Source organism: Anomaloglossus baeobatrachus, chromosome 6, assembly GCF_048569485.1.
Source record: "Anomaloglossus baeobatrachus isolate aAnoBae1 chromosome 6, aAnoBae1.hap1, whole genome shotgun sequence".
Taxonomy (NCBI): Eukaryota; Metazoa; Chordata; class Amphibia; order Anura; family Aromobatidae; genus Anomaloglossus; species Anomaloglossus baeobatrachus.
The window spans coordinates 7,129,989-7,151,134 of NC_134358.1; the positions used below are offsets into that span (position 1 = coordinate 7,129,989).

At 54.7% G+C, this 21,146-nt stretch overlaps 1 protein-coding gene across 1 annotated transcript in view; it reads left to right on the plus strand.

The window, feature by feature from the left end:
• The window catches only part of ARHGAP39 (Rho GTPase activating protein 39), a 168,388-nt gene that overhangs the window by 89,138 nt on the left and 58,104 nt on the right, over positions 1-21,146 (plus strand). The window contains exons 3-4 of the mRNA XM_075352687.1: positions 9,111-10,515; positions 20,568-21,129. Coding sequence (XP_075208802.1) covers positions 9,111-10,515; positions 20,568-21,129 — 1,967 coding nt within the window. The remainder of the gene's footprint in view (positions 1-9,110; positions 10,516-20,567; positions 21,130-21,146) is intronic.

Here is a 21,146-nt window from a genome sequence, read left to right on the forward strand (position 1 = left end):
GAGAGCAGGGGCCGGTGTGGTGTATTGTGTGGGGAGAGCAGGGACCGGTGTGGTGTATTGTGTGGGGGGAGCACGGGCCGGTGTGGTGTATTGTGTGGGGAGAGCAGGGGCCGGTGTGGTGTATTGTGTGGGGAGAGCAGGGTCCGGTGTGGTGTATTGTGTGGGGAGAGCAGGGGCCGGTGTGGTGTATTGTGTGAGGAGAGCAGGGGCCGGTGTGGTGTATTGTGTGGGGGGAGCACGGGCCGGTGTGGTGTATTGTGTGGGGAGAGCAGGGGCCGGTGTGGTGTATTGTGTGAGGAGAGCAGGGGCCGGTATGGTGTATTGTGTGGGGGGAGCACGGGCCGGTGTGGTGTATTGTGTGGGGGGAGCATGGGCCGGTGTAGTGTATTGTATGGGGAGAGCACGGGCCGGTGTGGTGTATTGTGTGGGGGGATCAGGGGCCGGTGTGGTGTATTGTGTGGGGAGAGCAGGGGCCGGTGTGGTGTATTGTGTGGGGGGAGCAGGGGCCGGTGTGGTGTATGGTGTGGGGAGAGCAGGGGCCGGTGTGGTGTATTGTGTGGGGAGAGCAGGGGCCGGTGTGGTGTATTGTGTGGGGAGAGCAGGGGCCGGTGTGGTGTATTGTGTGGGGAGAGCAGGGGCCGGTGTGGTGTATTGTGTTGGGAGAGCAGGGACCGGTGTGGTGTATTGTGTGATTGTGTGGGGGGAGCACGGGCCGGTGTGGTGTATTGTGTGGAGAGAGCAGGGGCCGGTGTGGTGTATTGTGTGGGGGGAGCACGGGCCGGTGTGGTGTATTGTATGGGGGGAGCAGGGGCCGGTGTGGTGTATTGTGTGAGGAGAGCAGGGGCCGGTGTGGTGTATTGTGTGAGGAGAGCAGGGGCCGGTGTGGTGTATTGTGTGAGGAGAGCAGGGGCCGGTGTGGTGTATTGTATGGGGGGAGCAGGGGCCGGTGTGGTGTATTGTGTGAGGAGAGCAGGGGCCAGTGTGGTGTATTGTGTGGGGAGTGCAGGGGCCAGTGTGGTGTATTGTGTGAGGAGAGCAGGGGCCGGTGTGGTGTATTGTGTGAGGAGAGCAGGGGCCGGTGTGGTGTATTGTGTGGGGGGAGCAGGGGCCGGTGTGGTGTATTGTGTGGGGGGAGCACGGGCCGGTGTGGTGTATTGTGTGGGGGGAGCAGGGGCCGGTGTGGTGTATTGTGTGGGGAGAGCAGGGGCCGGTGTGGTGTATTGTGTGGGGAGAGCAGGGGCCGGTGTGGTGTATTGTGTGATTGTGTGGGGGGAGCACGGGCCGGTGTGGTGTATTGTGTGGGGAGAGCAGGGGCCGGTGTGGTGTATTGTATGGGGGGAGCAGGGGCCGGTGTGGTGTATTGTGTGAGGAGAGCAGGGGCCGGTGTGGTGTATTGTGTGAGGAGAGCAGGGGCCGGAGTGGTGTATTGTGTGAGGAGAGCAGGGGCCGGTGTGGTGTATTGTGTTGGGAGAGCAGGGGCCGGTGTGGTGTATTGTGTGAGGAGACCCCTGGGCCGGTGTGGTGTATTGTGTGGGGAGAGCAGGGGCCGGTGTGGTGTATTGTGTGATTGTGTGGGGGGAGCACGGGCCGGTGTGGTGTATTGTGTGGGGGGAGCACGGGCTGGTGTCATTTCCTCACTGCTGGATGTAGACTATGTCCCTTTTTGCTCTTTTCTTTCCGTCTCTTCCCCTGTCAGCGGGAGGCGGGGGGGGTTACTTTGATGGTGGCGGGGGGGGGGGGGTTACTTTGATGGTGGTGGCGGGGAGGGGGGTTACTTTTGTGGCGGGGAGGGGGTTGCTTTGTTGGTGGCGGGGGGTTACTTTGATGGTGGCGGTAGGGGTTACTTTGTTGGTGGTAGTGGGGGGGAGTTACTTTGGTGGTGGTGGCGGGGAGGAGTTACTTTGGTGGCGGGGAGGGGGTTGCTTTGTTGGTGGCGGGGGGTTACTTTGATGGTGGCGGGGGGTTACTTTGATGGTGGCGGGGGGTTACTTTGATGGTGGCGGGGGGTTACTTTGATGGTGGCGGGGGGTTACTTTGATGGTGGCGGGGGGGTTACTTTGATGGTGGCGGGGGGGTTACTTTGATGGCGGCGGGGGGTTACTTTGTTGGCGGCGGGGGGTTACTTTGTTGGCGGTAGCGGGGGGGATTACTTTGTTGGTGGTGGCGGGGAGGGTGGGTTACTTTGGTGGTGGGGAGGGGGTTGCTTTGTTGGTGGCGGGGGGTTACTTTGATGGTGGCGGGGGGGTTACTTTGTTGGTGGTTATGGGGGGGGTTACTTTGGTGGTGGCGGGGAGGGTGGGTTACTTTGGTGGCGGGGAGGGTGGGTTACTTTGGTGGCGGGGGGTTACTTTGATGGTGGCGGGGGGGTTACTTTGTTGGTGGTTATAGGGGGGGGGGTTACTTTGTTGGTGGTGGCGGGGAGGGTGGGTTACTTTGTTGGTGGTGGCGGGGAGGGTGGGTTACTTTGTTGATGGTGGCGGGGAGGGTGGGTTACTTTGTTGATGGTGGCGGGGAGGGTGGGTTACTTAGTTGGTGGCGGCGCTGTCAGTGATCTGTGTGGATACAGCACACAATGCTGCGTTTACCGTCTACCTCCGGATGACTGGCTGCCAGGAATCTGTATCCTGAATCCCAGGACACCGCGCTGCTTTCCCCGTCGCCGCACAGCATATCCCTGTCTCCACCAACACAGATCAATATGGAAACTGAGCAAATAATGCTGCATTACTGCTCACTGCTGCTCTGCTGGATGATTTACCCGAGGAGTGATGAATCCACAAATATTCTGCTCACCGCTGATTACCGCACTGATTACCGCACTGTCTGCACGCACACTGTTTACTGCCTGTCACACCGGAGGCAGCCGCTGACCGTGTAAGCAATCATGTGCTACTGCTGTCATGATTCCCATTGCTCAGCTGTGTGACAGAAAAAAGAAGGAGCATCGCTGTGGGCCAGCGGAGAGTCTGCGAGCGAGCAGTGCTGCAGGGGCAGCGGGGGAGCAATGCCGCATGTGAGTAGTGCCACAGGGGACACAGGGGAGTAGTGCCACAGGGGAGTAGTGCTGCAGGGGCAGCGGGGGAGTAGTGCTCCAGGGGCAGCGGGGAAGCAGTGCTGCAGGGGCAGCGGGGAAGCAGTGCTGCAGGGGCAGCGGGGGGGTAGTGCTGCAGGGTCATCGGGGATCAATGCCGCATGAGCAGTGCCACAGGGGACGCAGAGAAGCAGTGCTGCACGGGAAGCAGAGGAGCAGTGCTGCAGGGTCAGCGGGGGAGCAGTGCTGCAGGGGCAGAAGAGGAGTAGTGCTGCAGGGGCAGCGGGGGAGCAGTGCTGTAGGGGAAGCAGAGGAGCAGTGCTGCAGGGGCAGCGGGGGAGCAGTGCTGCAGGGGCAGCGGGGGAGCAGTGCTGCAGAGGAGCAGTGCTGCAGGGGCAGCGGGGGAGTAGTGCTGCAGGTCAGCGTGGGGAGTGATGGCTTAGGGGCAGCGGAGAGGCAGTGTCGGTGAAGCAGCAGAGGAGCAGGAGCAGGGGCAATGGAGCAGTGGGTGGACACGGCCTTATCACCTTTGCAGAGAAGAGGTTATTATTGTTTGTTTGATGATGTGTTCACCCCCTGAGAGCACAATTTCGGGGGTCCCGGAGTCCATGTGTGGATGGAGATTGAGCGCCTCTGCTGCTCCTTTCCCTGTGTGTGGATGGAGATAGAGCGCCTCTGCTGCTCCTTTCCCTGTGTGTGGATGGAGATAGAGCGCCTCCGCTGCTCCATGCCCTGTGTGTGGATGGAGAGAGAGCGCCTCTGCTGCTCCATTCCCTGTGTGTGGATGGAGATAGAGCGCCTGTGTGTGGATGGAGATAGAGCGCCTCCGCTGCTCCATGCTCTGTGTGTGGATGGAGAGAGAGCGCCTCTGCTGCTCCATTCCCTGTGTGTGGATGGAGATAGAGCGCCTCTGCTGCTCCATTCCCTGTCTGTGGATGGAGAGAGAGCGCCTCTGCTGCTCCATTCCCTGTGTGTGGATGGAGATAGAGCGCCTGTGTGTGGATGGAGATAGAGCGCCTCCGCTGCTCCATGCTCTGTGTGTGGATGGAGAGAGAGCGCCTCTGCTGCTCCATTCCCTGTCTGTGGATGGAGAGAGAGCGCCTCTGCTGCTCCATTCCCTGTCTGTGGATGGAGAGAGAGCGCCTCTGCTGCTCCATTCCCTGTGTGTGGATGGAGATAGAGCGCCTCTGCTGCTCCATTCCCTGTCTGTGGATGGAGAGAGAGCGCCTCCGCTGCTCCATTCCCTGTGTGTGGATGGAGATAGAGCGCCTCCGCTGCTCCATGCCCTGTCTGTGGATGGAGATAGAGCGCCTCTGCTGCTCCTTTCCCTGTGTGAGGGGTGACGGGGATATCCGCGTGCTAATGCGGCTCGTTGTACTGTGGATTGATGGCAGCCTGTGTTTGGCAGCAGCCGTGCTCTGTTTCTGCAGACAGGAGGAATGAATAGTGCAGAGATTCCTACGTCCTGGGGCTTTTCCCTCATTAGCAGAACTTCCCCAATGATTCGGGGATAATAAGGTGTCTCCGGAGCTCATCCGTGTTCATCACTATGTAATGTGAGCAGTGTCACGTCTGTCAGCGCCTCCTGAATCTCCTGCCTCAGACTCCATCACTATTCATTACACCCTGCCCCAATATGACAGGATTACCTCTGTACCCACAGATCACAGGAGCAGCCGCTGTCATCAGTGTGACCTGCACAGACCTGCTCCAGGCCTGTATCTCCACCGTGGGCACAGGACTCCTCATATCCCCCCAATATGAGAGCGTCATCTCGCTCTGCATTTATCTCTAGGTCACATGGAAACTCTGCTGCTCCCTGCAGAAATGAGCAATTATTGAGTCCCCGCCATGCTGATGTGCCATGCTGATGTGCCTGCTGATGTGCCGGCTGATGGGAACTGGTACCGGTATAGAGGTGGAGAAGGATCTGCCGGTACCGAGGGGGAGAAGGATCTGCTGGTAGCGAGGGTGAAAAGGATCTGCCGGTACCGAGGGGGAGAAGAAGCTGCCGGTACCGAGGGGGAGAAGAAGCTGCTGGTACCAAGGGGGAGAAGACTCTGCCGGTACCGAGGGGGAGAAGGATCTGCCGGTACCGAGGGGGAGAAGAAGCTGCTGGTACCAAGGGGGAGAAGGATCTGCCGGTACCGAGGGGGAGAAGGATCTGCCGGTACCGAGGGGGAGAAGAAGCTGCTGGTACCAAGGGGGAGAAGGATCTGCCGGTACCGAGGGGGAGAAGGAGCTGCCGGTACCGAGGGGGAGAAGACGCTGCCGGTACCGAGGGGGAGAAGGAGCTGCCGGTACCGAGGGGGAGAAGATGCTGCCGGTACCGAGGGGGAGATAGAGCTGTCGGCGCCGAGGGGGAGAAGGAGCTGTCGGCGCCGAGGGGGAGAAGGAGCTGTCGGCGCCGAGGGGGAGAAGGAGCTGTCGGCGCCGAGGGGGAGAAGGATCTGTCGGTGCCGAGGGGGAGAAGGATCTGCCGGTGCCGAGAAGGATCTGCCGGTGCCGAGGGGGAGAAGGATCTGCCGGTACAATCTAAATCCGTCCGGACCAAAGTAATAGAAACGTTTTCCTAATAGGTGTAGTGAAGCAGGGGGCCACAAGGGGCGAATCTGCACCAATTCCTCATGATAGATAAATAATTCAGCCGCTGATATATTTCCAAACTAAGTGCAAAAATCTGTGTCCGACAACAAGACATAAGTAATTCATAAAGGCAGCGAGAAGCGTATATCACTCAGATGGTAATAAATACCAGATGATATCAGTCCTAAATACACATCTGTAGGATGAAAAGCAGCATGGCTGACCGACGGAACGTAGGAAACCGCAGAACATCAGGGAAAGGCGAGGAAGCCGGGAGCAGAAAAGGCCACCGGTGCCGGCCTTCCTCGCAGTCACCGCCGCACAGTATAGAGTGTGATGTGCTGCTGTACGGCTTTACTGTCTGTACAGAGGTCTCATTAAAGAGGTTGTCTAAACACAGGTAACCTAGAGTAGAGTCTCCGGGGTGGTCACTTTCCTGGTACCACCAAGGAAACTGAGACATTCAGGCATGTCCACTGCAGTGCGTGCTATGGGGAATATATAGTAACACTATTACATGGGGGCCACATAGATTGGCCATGCTTGTAATATCCAATGGCGGGTGCACCCGGGTGTACCTGTAATATCAGGTAACCTCATAATGAGCTGTCATTTGCATGAAGATAACACTCTTTCTGACCATGACTTGATTTGCATCCTGCATTTATCATCAGTTTTCCACCCTGCAGAAGGTATCTCTGATAACTATATCTGAGCTATTGAATGTAGATGAGCTGCTACCATCTCTCCCATGCGCAGTACATACAGACATGAGGGATTTCTGCTCTATGTGTAGCTTATGTTCAGTAACAGCTGCAGTATTGAGGACATTACACAGCAAGACGAAGCATTGTAGCTGTGAATCCAGCCCTGAGGGATGTAAAATACTAGGAGCAGCTGCATAGAAGACACTATATAGAAGTTCTGAGCATTGTAGCTGTGAATCCAGCTCTGGGGGAGATAAAATACCAGAAAAAAGCAGAATGGAGGACATTATATAAAAGTACTGAGTATTGCAGCTGTCAATCCAGCTCTGGGGGAGATATAATTCTAGAAAGAAGCAGAATGGAGGACATTATATAGAAGTACTGAGCATTGCAGCTGTGAATCCAGCTCTGGTGGAGATATAATACTAGAAAGAAGCAGAATGGAGGACATTATAGAAGTACTGGGCATTGCAGCTGTGAATCCAGTTCTGGTGGAGATATAATACTAGAAAGAAGCAGAATGGAGGACATTATATAGAAGTACTGAGCATTGCAGCTGTGAATCCAGCTCTGGTGGAGATATAATACTAGAAAAAAGCAGAATGGAGGACATTATATAGAAGTACTGAGCATTGAGCTGTGAATCCAGCTCTGGGGAGATATAATAATAGAAAGAAGCAGAATGGAGGACATTATATAGAAATACCATGTTTCCCCAAAAATAAGACCTACCTCAAAAATAAACCCCAGCATCTTCTGGAACCAAAAATATTATAAAACAGTCTTATTTTCTGGAAAACATTGTACTGAACGATGTAGCTGTGTATCCAGCTCTGGGTCAGATATAATGCTAGAAATAAGCAGAATTGAAGACATTATATAGAAGTAATGGGCATTGTAGCTGAGAAGCCAGCTATGGATGAGTTACAACACTAGAAGCAGCAGAATAGAGGGCATTATATAGAAGTAGTGAGCAATATAGCTGTAACGCCATCTGTGGATGAGATCTAATGGGAGAGATATATAATACTAGTCTGTTGTGTACTCTTAATGATTGTTGTACTAGTTTTTATGTATATCCTTTTTCACTTGTGAAGCGCCATGGAATTAATGGCACTATAATAATAAATAATAATAATATAGAAGTACTGAGCATTTTATCTGTGAATCCAGCTCTGAATTATTTACACTAGAAGCAGCAGAATGGAGGACATTCTATAGAAGTACTGAGAGATGCAGCTGTGACTCCAGCTCTGGATGAGATATTATAGTAGAAAGCAGCAGCATGGAGGACATTATATAGAAGTACTGAGCAGTGTAGCTGTGACTCCAGCTCTGGATGAGATATTATAGTAGAAAGCAGCAGCATGGAGGACATTATATAGAAGTACTGAGCACTGTAGCTGTGACTCCAGCTCTGGATGAGATATTATAGTAGAGAGCAGCAGTATGGTGGACATTATATAGAAGTACTGAGCAGTGTAGCTGTGACTTTAGCTCTGGATGAGATATTATAGTAGAGAGCAGCAGTATGGTGGACATTATATAGAAGTACTGAGCAGTGTAGCTGTGACTTTAGCTCTGGATGAGATATTATAGTAGAGAGCAGCAGTATGGTGGACATTATATAGAAGTACTGAGCAGTGTAGCTGAGAGTCCAGCTTTGGATGAGATATTATAGTAATGAGAGATTATAGTAGAAAGCAGCAGCATGGAGGACATTATATAAAAGGACTGATCATTGTATCTGTGAGTCCAGCTCTGGATGAGATATTATAGTAGTGAGATATTATAGTAGAAAGCAGCGGCATGGAGGACATTATATAGAAGTACTGAGCAGTGTAGCTGTGACTCCAGCTCTGGGGAGATATTATAGTAGAAAGCAGCAGCATGGAGGACATTATATAGAAGTACTGAGCAGTGTAGCTGTGACTCCAGCTCTGGGGAGATATTATAGTAGAAAGCAGCAGCATGGAGGACATTATATAGAAGTACTGAGCAGTGTAGCTGTGACTCCAGCTCTGGGGAGATATTATAGTAGAAAGCGGCAGCATGGAGGACATTATATAAAAGGACTGATCATTGTATCTGTGAGTCCAGCTCTGGATGAGATATTATAGTAGTGAGATATTATAGAAGAAAGCAGCAGCATGGAGGACATTATATAAAAGGACTGATCATTGTAGCTGTGAGTCTAGCTCTGGGGAGATATTATAGTAGAAAGCAGCAGCATGGAGGACATTATATAGAAGTACTGAGCAGTGTAGCTGTGACTCCAGCTCTGGGGAGATATTATAGTAGAAAGCGGCAGCATGGAGGACATTAATTATATAAAAGGACTGATCATTGTATCTGTGGGTCCAGCTCTGGATGAGATATTATAGTAGTGAGATATTATAGAAGAAAGCAGCAGCATGGAGGACATTATATAAAAGGACTGATCATTGTAGCTGTGAGTCTAGCTCTGGGGAGATATTATAGTAGAAAGCAGCATGGAGGACATTATATAGAAGTACTGAGCACTGTAGCTGTGAATACAGCACTGAGGTGAGATATACACTTACTACTCACTGCAGTGACCGTCTGGTTTTCAGCAGGGTTGAATTTAGCGATTTTTGGGAGTGAGTGATGAGTTCGGGGGGAGGAGAAGTGTCTCATAAGTTCAGGTTATTAGTTAATAAATGTGTTATTTTTCTGTATAGTTTGTGCACAGATATGTCCTCTTATTTTTAGCCTGTGTTCCTCTTTGCCCCCTGACGTGTGGCTGTTCTTTGTGTTTTGTGCAGGACCTCATCCCTCAGATGGAACACCGGCACCAAAGAGCGAATGCTGATTAAAGTGACGGACCGCGAGCCCAGCTTCCTGATGCACCAGGGAAATGGCTACACTACCGACAACTCCCAAGGCACCCGTTCCCGCCGGCCGTCGGGGGGACAGCCATCGCCCATCATGCAGACCTTTACTGTCGATACTGATAACTCTGTCTTTTTCCCGGATAGAAAGCAGTCCCCGTATATGAAGAGAGCAGATCATGTCGGCTCCTGTTCTCCATTACTCGGGCGAGGGGAATCGTTCTGCACTTTACAGTCCCAGCACAGGAAGCATTCGAACGAGTCTCAGCCGTCCTCTCCTCGCTATGCCTATGAGCCCCCACTGTACGAGGAGCCCCCCATGGAATATCAGGCTCCCATCTATGATGAACCACCCATGGAGATGCAGTTCGATGCCAGTGGAAACTACCGAGCGATGTCCCCACAAAAATCCCCTATCCGCAAACCACATACCTATCTCCAATCTCCAAAACAGGCCTCCAACTCTCCGTACCAACAGCTCGTGTTGACCAAGCAGAAATGCTCCGACAGATTCATGAGTCTGGATTACAGTCCTGCCGGCAAGGAATATGTCCGCCAGTTGGTGTACGTCGAACAGTCTGGTTCCAGCCCCAAGATGAAAACAGGTGTGAGGCATCATAAGTACACGCCTAACACGATAGGTGGGTCATACTCATTGCAACACAACCCTCCATACATGAGAGACCAACGTCTGGAGGTTAAATCCGGAGACTACAGTAGCATGGAGAGTTCAGACTTACGACAAGGTCAACCGCAGCATCCGTTCCTCTCTGAAGACTCCATGTCTTGGTCCAGTCAGCAGGACACCATGTCCTCCGCAAGCTACTCCCCCAACACGAGGAAAAGGAAAAGCAGAAAACCTTCTCTGTCTCTAGAACCAAACCCGTCTCCAGCCGAAGGGTCGTGCGACCGAGAGGGCCACAACGAGCAGGGTATGATTGAGGAGCGTCCCGCATCCATGCCCAACCGACCGCTCATGAGCCGCACGGAGAGCCGGTCATCGGAGGCAGACATGCACCGCGGCTCTACGGAAGCCTTCATGGCACAAGCCCGGCTGGCCTGGGAGGCCCAGCAGGCTCACTTCCACATGAAGCAAAGAAGCAGTTGGGACTCCCAGAAGGATGGCTCCGGCTACGAGAGCGATGGTGCCGTGCCTTTACCCATGCCTGGGCCTGTTGTTCGGGCTTTCAGCGAGGACGAAGCTCTCGCACAACAAGACAGCAAACACTGGAAGAGAAGCACCTTCGAAAAGCTCGGCTTCCCGCAAATACTACTGGAAAAAAGTGTCTCCGTCCAGACTAATTTGGCTTCTCCGGAGCCGTATTTACACCCCTCTCAGGTAAAGTCCTATCGTTTTTTTACATATGGTCTGTCACTAGAGCTGCACCTTAGAATTAGGGTTTATTGGGTTTAGTTTCACCGTCACGAGACTTAAAGGCTATGCAATGCTCCCTGGGAAATAAAATATGCAAATATCCTCTTCAAAGGGATCTCTAAGGCCACCTAGTACTTTTAGAAGTCAGTATTCACCCTTTAAAGACGCATATAACGTAGGGTATACAGCCAAACCAAAAGGAAAGGATCTCCATCTGCAGGCGACTGTTTCAGGGTCCTTGCCCCTCATCAGTGCACAGTAGGAGTCTGGTTGCCCAGAGCCTCGACGTCTGCGGATGGACGTCTTTCCTCTATGAAAAAGAGTCTGTTTTTAAAAGGGTTTCCCATCCAAATAAATATTCATTAACGATGAGCAAAACGATTCTCAGGACCCCGGTCCAGCAGCCACCTTTGTAGCCCGGAGCAGAGCCCTGTGAACCTTCTACTATCAGGCAGTATGCTGGGTGCCTCCTCTGGGGTGTAACAATGGGTCGAGGGGTTGAAGTCGCAACTGGTCCCCGGAGCAAAGCCCTATGAACCCTCCACTACCCGCCGTATGCTGGGTGCCTCCTGGGGGATGAGGGGTGACAGTCTGGACGGGTCCCCGGAGCAGAGCCCTGTGAACCCTCTACTACCCGCCGTATACTGGGTGCCTCCTGGGGGATGAGGGGTGACAGTCTGGACGGGTCCCCGGAGCAGAGCCCTGTGAACCCTCTACTACCCGCCGTATGCTGGGTGCCTCCTGGGGGATGAGGGGTGACAGTCTGGACGGGTCCCTGGAGTAGAGCCCTGTGAACCCTCTACTACCCGCCGTATGCTGGGTGCCTCCTGGGGGATGAGGGGTGACAGTCTGGACGGGTCCCCGGAGCAGAGCCCTGGGAACCCTCTACTACCCGCCGTATGCTGGGTGCCTCCTGGGGATGAGAGGTGACAATCTGGACTGGTCCCCGGAGCAGAGCCCTGTGAACCCTCTACTACCCTCCGGATGCTGGGTGCCTCCTGGGGGATGAGGAGTGACAGTCTGGACGGGTCCCTGGAGTAGAGCCCTGTGAACCCTCTACTACCCGCCGGTATGTTGGGTGCCTCCTGGGGGATGAGGGGTGGCAGTCTGGACTGATCCCGGAAGCAGAGCCATGTGAACCCTCTACTACCCGCCGGTATGCTGGGTGCCTCCTGGGGGGGATGAGGGGTGGCAGTCTGGACTAGTCCCTGGATCAGAGCCCTGTGAACCCTCCACTACCCGCCGGTATGCTGGGTGCCTCCTGGGGGTTGAGGGGTGGCAGACTGGACTAGTCCTGGGGTAGAGCCCTGTGAACCCTCTACTACCTGCCGGTATGCTGGGTGCCTCCTGGGGGGGATGAGGGGTGGCAGTCTGGACTAGTCCTGGGAGCAGAGCCCTGTGAACCCTCTACTACCCGGCGGTATGCTGGGTGCCTCCTGGGGGTGAGGGGTGGCAGTCTGGACTAGTCCTGGGAGCAGAGCCCTGTGAACCCTCTACTACCCGGCGGTATGCTGGGTGCCTCCTGGGGGTTGAGGGGTGGCAGTCTGGACTGGTCCTGGGGTAGAGCCCTGTGAACCCTCTACTACCCGGCGGTATGCTGGGTGCCTCCTGGGGGTTGAGGGGTGGCAGTCTGGACTAGTCCTGGGAGCAGAGCCCTGTGAACCCTCTACTACCTGGCGGTATGCTGGGTGCCTCCTGGGGGATGAGGGGTGGCAGTCTGGACTAGTCCTGGGAGCAGAGCCCTGTGAACCCTCTACTACCCGCCGGTATGCTGGGTGCCTCCTGGGGGGGATGAGGGGTGGCAGTCTGGACTAGTCCCTGGAGCAGAGCCCTGTGAACCCTCCACTACCCACCGGTATGCTGGGTGCCTCCTGGGGGTTGAGGGGTGGCAGTCTGGACTGATCCTGGGGTAGAGCCATGTGAACCCTCTACTACCCTCCGGTATGCTGGGTGCCTCCTGGGGACGAGGGGTGACAGTCTGGACTAGTCCTGGGGTAGAGCCCTGTGAACCCTCTACTACCTGCCGGTATGCTGGGTGCCTCCTGGGGGGGATGAGGGGTGGCAGTCTGGACTAGTCCTGGGAGCAGAGCCCTGTGAACCCTCCACTACCCGGCGGTATGCTGGGTGCCTCCTGGGGGTTGAGGGGTGGCAGTCTGGACTGGTCCTGGGGTAGAGCCCTGTGAACCCTCTACTACCCGGCGGTATGCTGGGTGCCTCCTGGGGGTTGAGGGGTGGCAGTCTGGACTAGTCCTGGGAGCAGAGCCCTGTGAACCCTCTACTACCCTCCGGTATGCTGGGTGCCTCCTGGGGGTTGAGGGGTGGCAGTCTGGACTAGTCCTGGGAGCAGAGCCCTGTGAACCCTCTACTACCTGGCGGTATGCTGGGTGCCTCCTGGGGGATAAGGGGTGGCAGTCTGGACTAGTCCTGGGAGCAGAGCCCTGTGAACCCTCTACTACCTGCCGGTATGCTGGGTGCCTCCTGGGGGGGATGAGGGGTGGCAGTCTGGACTAGTCCTGGGAGCAGAGCCCTGTGAACCCTCTACTACCCGGCGGTATGCTGGGTGCCTCCTGGGGGTTGAGGGGTGGCAGTCTGGACTAGTCCTGGGAGCAGAGCCCTGTGAACCCTCCACTACCTGCCGGTATGCTGGGTGCCTCCTGGGGGATGAGGGGGTGACAGTCTGGACTGGTCTCCAGAGCAGAGCCCTGTGAACCCTCTACTACCTAGCGGTATGCTGGGTGCCTCCTGGGGGTTGAGGGGTGGCAGTCTGGACTAGTCCTGAAAGCAGAGCCCTGTGAACACTCTACTACCTGGCGGTATGCTGGGTGCCTCCTGGGGGTTGAGGGGTGGCAGTCTGGACTAGTCCTGGGAGCAGAGCCCTGTGAACCCTCTACTACCCGGCGGTATGCTGGGTGCCTCCTGGGGGGGATGAGGGGTGGCAGTCTGGACTAGTCCTGGGAGCAGAGCCCTGTGAACCCTCTACTACCCGGCGGTATGCTGGGTGCCTCCTGGGGGTTGAGGGGTGGCAGTCTGGACTGGTCCTGGGGTAGAGCCATATGAACCCTCTACTACCTGCCGGTATGCTGGGTGCCTCCTGGGGGGGATGAGGGGTGGCAGTCTGGACGGGTCCCTGGAGTAGAGCCCTGTGAACCCTCTACTACCCGCCGGTATGCTGGGTGCCTCCTGGGGGGGATGAGGGGTGGCAGTCTGGACGGGTCCCCGGAGCAGAGCCCTGTGAACTCTCCACTACCTGGCGGTATGCTGGGTGCCTCCTGGGGTTGATGGGTGACAGTCTGGACTAGTCCTGGGGTAGAGCCCTGTGAACCCTCTACTACCCGCCGGTATGCTGGGTGCCTCCTGGGGGTGAGGGGTGGCAGTCTGGACTAGTCTCCAGAGCAGAGCCCTGTGAACCCTCTACTACCTGCCGGTATGCTGGGTGCCTCCTGGGGGTTGAGGGGTGGCAGTCTGGACTGGTCCTGAAAGCAGAGCCCTGTGAACCCTCTACTACCTAGCGGTATGCTGGGTGCCTCCTGGGGGTTGAGGGGTGGCAGTCTGGACTAGTCCTGGGAGCAGAGCCCTGTGAACCCTCTACTACCTGGCGGTATGCTGGGTGCCTCCTGGGGGGGATGAGGGGTGGCAGTCTGGACTGATCCTGGGGTAGAGCCATGTGAACCGTCTACTACCTGGCGGTATGCTGGGTGCCTCCTGGGGGTTGAGGGGTGGCAGTCTGGACTAGTCCTGGGAGCAGAGCCCTGTGAACCCTCTACTACCCGGCGGTATGCTGGGTGCCTCCTGGGGGTTGAGGGGTGGCAGTCTGGACTAGTCCTGGGAGCAGAGCCCTGTGAACCCTCTACTACCCTCCGGTATGCTGGGTGCCTCCTGGGGGTTGAGGGGTGGCAGTCTGGACTAGTCCTGGGAGCAGAGCCCTGTGAACCCTCTACTACCCTCCGGTATGCTGGGTGCCTCCTGGGGGTTGAGGGGTGGCAGTCTGGACTAGTCCTGGGAGCAGAGCCCTGTGAACCCTCCACTACCCTCCGGTATGCTGGGTGCCTCCTGGGGGGTGAGGGGTGGCAGTCTGGACTAGTCCTGGGGTAGAGCCCTGTGAACCCTCCACTACCCGCCGGTATGCTGGGTGCCTCCTGGGGGTGAGGGGTGGCAGTCTGGACTGGTCCCCGGAGCAGTGTAGGGGGGCTCCAAAATGTTCCTTTGGCTGATATGAGAAGACCATTTCTATTAATTAATGATGATACTTAGGGGGTCTGTTGAAGATTTTGAGAGGGACACCTCTGTCAGCTGCTGATTTCCTATAAAACCGAATTGATCGGGGGCCATTAAAATTCCATCTGCCCAATCCTGGTCTTCCCCAACCACCATCTGATGGGAAACAATTGGATGGTCTCCTTCACCAAAATAGGTGTGCTTGTCTGACCTTCATCTCATGTGTGGAGGTCATTATTCCCCTAATGAATGTGGGCTCCATCCGCTGGGGATATCGATTAATCCCGCGTAGCTCCCCTCTGCTGGCTTCCCAGCCTCCCTGGCGCTTTCTTCCCCCCCTTCCCACGTCTTTATTCTGTGCAGGGTCTCCGGGAGGGGCAGACCGCTGCCGTCAGCTGTCAGATAAAATGATCTGAAAGGGAAGAGACCACGTTTTAATGCAGAAGTAAATTCTAATGTTAGGCCTTGATTTCCCAGCACGGCATGGCGTCCTTCCACCCCGCAGGGCATTATACAGCCAGATCCTCGGCAGCTGACAGCCCGGGCTTAGGGGATCTCTGCTGTCTGAGCCAGCCTGCTGATCTGCTGTCAGGATGTCAGCCCACGTCAAGGCCAGCCAAAAACAGGGAGGGGACGGGGCTACAAAAACCCAAACGTGATGGGCAAACAGGTGTACTCTCATTCCGGGGTGATGAGCCTTAGTGATGGGGTTGTCTGCTCCGGACATCCGCTGAATGTCTTGTTTAGAGGATGCGGGTGGACAGGGCAAATCTACTCTGCTCTGTGCATGGATGGGATTAGATTTGAGGTGCTCCTCACATTCGAGGATGCTTTTATTAACCATAAAGTGGCTGTTCCTTCAGAGCAAAAGGGCCACGTGCTTATATAAGCAAGACATGGTATTACCTAGTGCAGCTTTAGATGCACAGATTGCGCTGTAACTCCCCCCACCCCCCGGATATATACAGACCCTCGGAGAGCCAGAATCCGATCCCAGCAATATTCAGACTGTGATGCTGTGTTCACATCTGCAGCGCAGGCTTCAGGAGGAGCCGATGTCGCAGATACCATCGCTTTCTGTGCAGAAGGCAGATGACAAGATTAACTCGAACAGTCCCCATTATAAGTACATGAGGTGTTTCAGGTGTCGTTGCATCAGACCCTATGATTCCTGGTAAATGCCGGCATGTTAGATTTCAGAATAACTGATCCTTAGTTCTTACAGGAGATGAAAAATGCCAGAGATGTCTGGAGGGGACAGATGGTTATAGAGAGGAAAGAGGATTCAGGAAGGAGCAGAGGGGTCTGGAGGAAAAGACAGAGGGGTCTGGAGGAAGAGACAGAGGGGTCTGGAGGAAGAGACAGAGGTGTCTGGAGGAAGAGACAGAGGTGTCTGGTGGAGGAGACAGAGGTGTCTGGTGGAGGAGACAGAGGTGTCTGGAGGAAGAGACAGAGGTGTCTGGAGGAAGAGACAGAGGGATCTGGAGGAAGAGACAGAGGGGTCTGGAGGAAGAGACAGAGGTGTCTGGTGGAGGAGACAGAGGTGTCTGGTGGAGGAGACAGAGGTGTCTGGAGGAGGAGACAGAGGTGTCTGGAGGAAGAGACAGAGGTGTCTGGAGGAAGAGACAGAGGTGTCTGGAGGAAGAGACAGAGGTGTCTGGAGGAAGAGACAGAGGTGTCTGGAGGAAGAGACAGAGGGGTCTGGTGGAGGAGACAGAGGTGTCTGGTGGAGGAGACAGAGGTGTCTGGAGGAAGAGACAGAGGGGTCTGGAGGAAGAGACAGAGGTGTCTGGTGGAGGAGACAGAGGGGTCTGGTGGAGGAGACAGAGGTGTCTGGAGGAAGAGACAGAGGTGTCTGGAGGAGGAGGCAGAGGAGTCTGGAGGAGGAGGCAGAGGTGTCTGGAGGAGGAGACAGAGGTGTCTGGAGGAGGAGACAGAGGTGTCTGGAGGAGGAGACAGAGGTGTCTGGAGGAGGAGACAGAGGGGTCTGGAGGAGGAGACAGAGGGGTCTGGAGGAGGAGACAGAGGGGTCTGGAGGAGGAGACAGAGGGGTCTGGAGGAGGAGACAGAGGGGTCTGGAGGAGGCGGCAGGGTTGTCTGGAGGAGGAGACAGAGGGGTCTGGAGGAGGAGACAGAGGGGTCTGGAGGAGGCGGCAGGGTTGTCTGGAGGAGGAGACAGAGGGGTCTGGAGGAGGAGACAGAGGGGTCTGGAGGAGGCGGCAGGGTTGTCTGGAGGAGGCGGCAGGGTTGTCTGGAGGAGGAGACAGGGGGGTCTGGAGGAGGAGACAGAGGGGTCTGGAGGAGGAGACAGAGGGGTCTGGAGGAGGAGACAGAGGGGTCTGGAGGAGGAGACAGAGGGGTCTGGAGGAGGAGACAGAGGGGTCTGGAGGAGGAGACAGAGGGGTCTGGAGGAGGAGACAGAGGGGTCTGGAGGAAGAGACAGAGGGGTCTGGAGGAAGAGACAGAGGGGTCTGGAGGAAGAGACAGAGGGGTCTGGAGGAAGAGACAGAGGGGTCTGGAGGAAGAGACAGAGGGGTCTGGAGGAAGAGACAGAGGGGTCTGGAGGAAGAGACAGAGGGGTCTGGAGGAAGAGACAGCGGGGTCTGGAGGAGGCGGCAGGGTTGTCTGGAGGAGGAGACAGAGGGGTCTGGAGGAAGAGACAGAGGGGTCTGGAGGAAGAGACAGAGGGGTCTGGAGGAAGAGACAGAGGGGTCTGGAGGAGGAGACAGAGGGGTCTGGAGGAAGAGACAGCGGGGTCTGGAGGAGGCGGCAGGGTTGTCTGGAGGAGGAGACAGAGGGGTCTGGGGTAGGACAGAGGGTTTTGGATGGGACAGATGTTTGGGGGTGTGGGATGCAGCTTTTCTTGGCACCATTGTGACATCTTGTTATTCCAGTCTTAGGAGGATGAAGTTGAAGCTGCAGATCTGTTGCTTTTCGGTTCCTTGTACAGATAAATAATTTTACAATTTGAGAGACTGAGCATTTCTGGACCAAATATGCTGCAGCAAAACAAAATATGCCCCCCCCCCCTTCCCCCTCTTCTGCACTCCCTGGGGATTGAGAAGGGGGATCTAAATATTTTATTTAAAAAGAAAAATACTCAAAAAGGAATTAACCTATAGTTTCCTCGCTTCTGTCGTCCTGGGATCGCTTGTCGTTCATCGCAATAGATTGGTGTTGGATTCCTGTGTAAGATGTGCGGGCAACATGGCAGATACAGGGTCTGTCTGCAGCCCCCACTGACATCATTATTGAGATCAGCTGCAGACAGCACAGTGAGTGACAGCGGGGCCCACCCGATCTCTATCCGCACAGGTGCCACACTAGTGATTGTTGTTAACCACTTCTATGCTGCTATCAATCAGGTGACAGACTTGTGATTTACTGCAGCATGTAAGAGGTACACAGCAGCGATCAGGTGACAGACTTGTGATTGACCGCAGCATGTAAGGGGTTAACAGCAGCGATCAGGTGACAGGCTTGTGATTGACCGCAGCATGTAAGGGGTTAACAGCAGCGATCAGGTGACAGACTTGTGATTGACCGCAGCATGTAAGGGGTTAACAGCAGCAATCAGGTGACAGAGAAGTGATTTACTGCAGCATGTAAGGGGTGAACAGCAGCAATCAGGTGACAGACTAGTGTTTGACCGTAGCATGTAAGGGGTGAACAGCAGCGATCAGGTGACAGACTAGTGATTTACTGCAGCATGTAAGAGGTACACAGCAGCGATCAGGTGACAGACTTGTGATTGACCGCAGCATGTAAGGGGTTAACAGCAGCGATCAGGTGACAGGCTTGTGATTGACCGCAGCATGTAAGGGGTTAACAGCAGCGATCAGGTGACAGACTAGTGATTGACTGCAGAATGTAAGGGGTTAACAGCAGCGATCAGGTGACAGACTAGTGATTGACTGCAGAATGTAAGGGGTTAACAGCAGCAATCAGGTGACAGACTTGTGATTTACTGCAGCATGTAAGGGGTCAACAGCAGCGATCAGGTAACAGACTTGTGATTGACCGCAGCATGTAAGGGGTGAACAGCAGAGATCAGGTGACAGACTTGTGATTGACCGCAGCATGTAAGGGGTGAACAGCAGCGATCAGGTGACAGACTAGTGATTGACTGCAGAATGTAAGGGGTTAACAGCAGCGATCAGGTGACAGACTAGTGATTTACTGCAGCATGTAAGAGGTACACAGCAGCGATCAGGTGACAGACTTGTGATTGACCGCAGCATGTAAGGGGTTAACAGCAGCGATCAGGTGACAGGCTTGTGATTGACCGCAGCATGTAAGGGGTTAACAGCAGCGATCAGGTGACAGACTAGTGATTGACTGCAGAATGTAAGGGGTTAACAGCAGCGATCAGGTGACAGACTAGTGATTGACTGCAGAATGTAAGGGGTTAACAGCAGCAATCAGGTGACAGACTTGTGATTTACTGCAGCATGTAAGGGGTCAACAGCAGCGATCAGGTAACAGACTTGTGATTGACCGCAGCATGTAAGGGGTGAACAGCAGCGATCAGGTGACAGACTTGTGATTGACCGCAGCATGTAAGGGGTGAACAGCAGCGATCAGGTGACAGACTTGTGATTGACCGCAGAATGTAAGGGGTGAACAGCAGCGATCAGGTGACAGACTTGTGATTGACGGCAGCATGTAAGGGGTTAACAGCAGCGATCAGGTGACAGACTTGTGATTGACCGCAGCATGTAAGGGGTTAACAGCAGCAATCAGGTGACAGAGAAGTGATTTACTGCAGCATGTAAGGGGTGAACAGCAGCAATCAGGTGACAGACTAGTGTTTGACCGTAGCATGTAAGGGGTGAACAGCAGCGATCAGGTGACAGACTTGTGATTTACTGCAGCATGTAAGAGGTACACAGCAGCGATCAGGTGACAGACTTGTGATTGACCGCAGCATGTAAGGGGTTAACAGCAGCGATCAGGTGACAGGCTTGTGATTGACCGCAGCATGTAAGGGGTTAACAGCAGCGATCAGGTGACAGACTAGTGATTGACTGCAGAATGTAAGGGGTTAACAGCAGCGATCAGGTGACAGACTTGTGATTGACTGCAGAATGTAAGGGGTTAACAGCAGCAATCAGGTGACAGACTTGTGATTTACTGCAGCATGTAAGGGGTTAACAGCAGCGATCAGGTGACAGACTTGTGATTGACCGCAGCATGTAAGGGGTTAACAGCAGCGATCAGGTGAGAGACTTGTGATTGACCGCAGCATGTAAGGGGTTAACAGCAGCGATCAGGTGACAGACTTGTGATTGACCGCAGCATGTAAGGGGTGAACAGCAGCGATCAGGTGACAGACTTGTGATTGACCGCAGCATGTAAGGGGTTAACAGCAGCGATCAGGTGAGAGACTTGTGATTAACCGCAGCATGTAAGGGGTTAACAGCAGCGATCAGGTGACAGACTTGTGATTGACCGCAGCATGTAAGGGGTTCACAGCAGCGATCAGGTGACAGACTTGTGATTGACCGCAGCATGTAAGGAAGACTTATGACCCTTGTGTCGGTGGCGTCTCTCACTCCTCACCTCTGTGCACGATGATGATATCATGACGCCCTCCGCACCGTCCTCTGCACCCGCCATATTCCCTGCCTAATAACAGTTACAAATACTTCACATTTTTTCTTCTTTTTTGGGGGGACATCAATTATTAAGTGAGTGTGGAGCGTTCTGAAGTCATGCCAATGATCTGTGCCATAGTTAGCCGGCAGCCCCATGTAACTCGCACTAGTGATGAGACCAGGTCTCTGCTTCTTGTTCCGCAGTCTGAAGACCTCGGTGCCTGCGCTCAGTTCGAGAACAGCCGAAACAACAGGAACATGATGCCCAGCTCCAGCTGCGTCTTCCCAACCTTCACTCTGAGGAAACCGTCCTCCGAGACCGACATCGAGAACTGGGCCTCCAAGCATTTCAACAAGCACACGCAGGGGCTGTTCCGGCGGAAGGTGTCCATCGCCAACATGCTGGCCTGGAGCAGCGAGTCCATCAAGAAGCCCATGATCATGACCTCCGACCGCAACGTGAAAAAGGAGGCCTGCGAGATCTTCAAACTCATCCAGATGTACATGGGAGACCGTAGGTCCAAGACCGACCAACTGAGCGTGGCCTTAGAGATCGCCACCAAGGGCTGGAGCATGCAAGGCCTGAGGGACGAGCTGTACATCCAGCTGTGCCGGCAGACCACCGAGAACTTCCGCTACGAGAGCCTGGCCCGCGGATGGGAACTCATGACCATTTGTTTGGCTTTCTTCCCACCCACTCCCAAATTTCATTCTTACTTGGAGGGATATATCTATCGACACATGGACCCCGTGAACGATACAAAAGGTAAGAGCCAATGCCGC